At 37.1% G+C, this 4,243-nt stretch overlaps 1 protein-coding gene and 1 long non-coding RNA gene across 2 annotated transcripts; one reads left to right on the top strand and one right to left on the bottom strand.

Annotated features, from left to right (window-relative positions):
• Positions 1-334: 334 nt before the first annotated feature.
• Positions 335-1,039, top strand: LOC146696668 (general transcription factor II-I repeat domain-containing protein 2A-like). The gene has a single exon (XM_085474075.1). The coding sequence runs from the start codon at positions 335-337 to the stop codon at positions 1,037-1,039; it is 705 nt and encodes a 234-aa protein (XP_085330201.1).
• A 463-nt stretch (positions 1,040-1,502) lies between these two features.
• Positions 1,503-3,722, bottom strand: LOC146696667 (uncharacterized). Its single transcript, XR_014923322.1, has 4 exons — positions 3,414-3,722; positions 2,799-3,003; positions 2,478-2,582; positions 1,503-1,642 (listed from the first exon to the last, which is right to left on the bottom strand). It is a non-coding gene; the product is annotated as an uncharacterized LOC146696667 (long non-coding RNA).
• Between the last annotated feature and the right edge of the window lie 521 nt (positions 3,723-4,243).

The raw sequence follows: 4,243 nt of genomic DNA, 5'->3' as shown, positions 1-4,243 counted from the left end.
TCCCGAGCTAATCTCTTATCATTGCATTATTCATCAGTCAGTGTTATGCTCCACCCTGTCAGACGAGTATGCTGAGGTGATGAAAACAATGATGAAAATGATTAATTTTCTCAGGGCATCTTCTTCTTGTCAGCATCGCATTCTCAGGGAATTTCTCAGAGAAGTTGATGCACACGCTGATGATCTTCTGCTTCACAACAATGTGAGATGGCTTAGCAAAGGCAGGGCATTGGAGCGATTTTGGTCCATCAGAAGTGAAGTAGCAGCTTTCTTGGAAGAGCTGGAAAGTCAAAAAGCAACAAACTTTTCTCTCTTTTTAAATGATGGGAAAAACATGGATATTGTGGCCTTTTTGGTTGATATCACTTCACACCTGAATGAACTGAATTTGAAGCTGCAGGGCAAGGACAATTCAATTTGTGAACTGATGACAGCTGTCCGCTGCTTTCAGAGGAAACTTGAAGTGTTCAAAGAAGACCTGCAAGGAGACTATGCACACTTCCCAACAGTGAAGGAACAGGTTCAGGGACAGAGAGATGTGTCCTCTTTTGTTGACTTTGTTGATAAGCTGATTGAAAACTTCAGCAAACGTTTTGATAGCTTCAGCTTTGGACAGCAGCTCACCATGTTCATAAAGAACCCATTTGCCATCACTGATGTCAGAGGGTTCTCAAAGGAAGTCACACAGCACTTCAAGTGGGCAAATGCTGGGCCTCTTCAAATGCAACTAATTGTTCTCCAAGCAGATGTGGCCCTGAAAGAGCAGTTTGGAAGAACTGAACCTGCCACTTTCTGGCCCCAATTGGTCTCTGAGACAGCTTTCCCAAATCTGAGGAAAGTAGCCCTGTACATCTTGACCATGTTTGGCTCCACATACAGCTGTGAGGCAGCTTTCTCCACAATGAACATAATAAAAACTAAATATCGTTCCAGGATCACCAATGAGCACCTACACATGTGTATGAGAATGGCCCTGACACCATTCCAGCCCAGATTTAAAATCCTAGTAGAGCGAACTAAAGCTCAGTTCTCTCACTGAACAACAGAAAGTTGGGACGTGGAATATAAGGGGGTGAAAGAAAGAGAAACTGTAAAATTGTTAAAATGTTTTGAGGTTATCTGTTGAAAATGTATTGAGACTGTTTAGTCGAGATGTAAAATGTAAAGAAAAAGGGAAACTTTTTTTTTCTGAAATTAAGCACTTTGTTTTAAGATGCACAATTTAGCCATTTTATTTATTTTCTCTAATTCATTTTAAACAGCAGCCCTATTTCTAATGTAGGCCTACTGTGTGTTTCAGTGTTAACAATAAATTTTGTTGAAATGTTTTAACTTGTATTTTCATTGATTTGACAGTCTATTGTTCATACGTTCAGATATAAATAAAAATTAAAAAAAAAAGGTTGCTTCTCTATCACAATCATAACGTAAGTTAGACATTATGATGTCCCGGACCTCTGCTTGAGAAGATTTTCTCCAACTGGACCTCCTCAAATTTTAGTTTAATACCCCTGCTCTAAATGAAGAATAAATTCCTCATTTAGAGCCTCTGGGTCTGGGACTGGTCCAGCATCGACACTGTCAGCAGAGGATGATCCAGCTGCTGGTGTAGAACTTTTAGCAGGAGGTGAAGCTTGTAATTCTGCAAAATTTTAAATATTAAATATTCATTAAAATGGGTTGAAAAAATGTACAGTACACATAAACACATAAGTAGTGATTTGCATGTTTTCAGTTAAGTTTTTACTAAAGTTACAACTTGTGAATATTGGCATCAAATATGTCATCTCACACACTCACTGACTCAAATCATTCAGTACAAGTGCCCTCTAGGGTAGTGTGACATCTGTAGTGCTTTTCTACATTGTACATTAATAAATTAATGAGTGTGACTATAAATCCAGATAGCTAATGACTTTTTTCCTCTGATGACACTACTTTCCTGACTTTGTAGTGCATAACATTTGACACTTCAAGCTAGTACTGTGACTTAGGAGTTTTGTACAATGGTGATGCTAACTACCTCAGGGAGGTAATCAGGTAACCTCTTAAGAAGTATATAAGTTATTTAAGAATCTTGGTGTTCATATTGGTAACATTATAACATTTGTTATACTAGAAAGTCTCGAAGAGAATTATCAGGTCTGGTTTTCGTGAAGATTTTTAAAATTACATTTGTATATACATGAGTGTGAAAGACCATACTATACACACACACACATACAAAATTGTTCAGGTGGGTAACACCAGAGGTTCAGTATGGCTAGCTTTGGTGATGTGAACGCCACATGGGGAGGTAATAAGGCATATATAACACTATTTTATGTTAGCAACAGGACATGTAGGGCAGCTGTCACCTCACAGCAAGAAGGTTACTGGTCTGAACCTTGGCTGAATAATAGAATAGAATAGAACAGAACAGAATAGAGTAGAATAGAATAGAATAGCTGGTGACTGTTAACTATCCTCATCCTCACCATCTTGTTTGTCTCTGTGTACCCCGTGGTGATCTGCCTTCTTATCTAGGGTGTACCATGAGTATCACCCAAAGACAGCTAGGATAGGCTACCTGATAAGGACACCTGGTTACAGATAATGGACAAAGCATAGTGTGATGATGTTATTCTGATGTGAATAACGTTTTTATTTATGCTCTTTTATAAATTAATATTTTATGTGTATATACATGTCTTGTTAGTTTCTTACTTCATGATATACAAGAAAACATTGACAACTGTGATCAATAAAGAATTGTCTAGCAGACCAACCACTTATTAGATCAGAACTTTTAAACTTACTGACAACTGGGCTGAATTAACCATCCTGCTCGCATTTCTGTTGTTTTTAACAGAGGCAGCCCAGTTACTGTTTTTAAACTGTTCTTGTTTTTTTTCAATCACTCCTTTACGTTCAGGCTGCCCAGGCATCCACTGCATGTCTTCCTGTTGCAGGTGTTTGGAGCCTGACAGGAAGGGCATGGTTTGGTTTTTGGCTTTGTCATTTCTGCAAATGAAAATGGAACATGTAGGGATCATTTCAGGTCTGTTTTGGTTAAATGATTACAAAAATAATTTATGACCAAAGAAATAACTTATATTACGAGGCAGTATTACACCATATTTAGAAAAAAAAATCAATTACGAGATTAAAGTCATTAATATTGAGTTAATTACGTCAATAGGGTTAAAAAAAACTGAATTGATTACAGAAAAGATACATTGCTAAAATAGAGCAGTACTAACATTAGCTGGGTGGCCAAGCAAGTGTCTTACACATGAGAATACATCACCAAAAATAAAATTAAATAAACTTTTGCAGAAGTAGTTCTCTTGGTACACAGACTGCTCTGTGAAAACATTTCAAGTTTAATATCAGTTTAACATGCAAATTACCCACAGTTTATCACAACTTACTTAGCTAGGATCTGCCTCGTGTCGAGTCGAAAAATTCGCTGCAGGACCGTGAGTTGAAAGATACATTTACTACGACTCCCAAGATGCATTGCAGTAAGAACCATCCAATCGCCTTGCTTAAGATCTGTTGACATGTCGCTAAAGGCGCGCTGTAGATAAATATTGCAATTTGTAAAAAAAATAAATAAAAAAAATAACATTTGCAATTTGTAATTACATAATTAAACACTGGGCCAGTTTATTTTCGTATTATCGCTGGTTATTATTTTAGAGTAAATAAAGGAATAACGGGTAGCACCAAGCTGTTGTTATCTTCATTTCCATAGCAACGGCGGTTGAGGATTATGGGTAGTGTGCAGTTACGGGATTAGTGACAGTGCGCCGTCTGCATTAATTGGTCTGATTGGTTGGAGCCGAGCGCATCCAAAACTATGGAGCCCCGCAGGGGACATGGGAGAGAAAAAAAATTAAGACGGACTTTTGCGAGATCTCGCAAAAGCTCCGTATAAATAGAATTACAAGAGCATATGTATATTAAAAAAAAATAACAGTCATTATTGAAGTATCTGTTTATGGTTCAAAGAGTGGCAACCTGAGAAGAATTAGAAGGGGCACACTTGTGGAATGATGATGAATTAAAACTTAAATTAATATTTGTTTGTCTGTTTCAGAGCAAAGATAGGATTATCACTGTCTGCGAATCAGTCTATCTTATCTTCTAAAATTATTATCTTCATTTGTGTTTGTTTTGGCGAAATTTGATTATAAAGTGCCTACATATTTTTGTTCATTTTTGTGGACAATTTCTGCAAGTTAATCCTGATGCTTTT

The sequence above is a fragment of the Copadichromis virginalis genome, linkage group LG12 (assembly GCF_057382275.1).
Source record: "Copadichromis virginalis isolate Kocher_CV1m ecotype Utaka linkage group LG12, C_Virginalis_male_GT1.1, whole genome shotgun sequence".
Lineage (NCBI taxonomy): Eukaryota > Metazoa > Chordata > Actinopteri > Cichliformes > Cichlidae > Copadichromis > Copadichromis virginalis.
This window is presented reverse-complemented; position numbering and strand designations above follow the sequence as displayed.

Bases quoted from the DNA above. Each gene is read 5' to 3' on its own strand.
- LOC146696668 (XM_085474075.1), top strand. From the start codon at position 335: ATGGATATTGTGGCCTTTTTGGTTGATATCACTTCACACCTGAATGAA.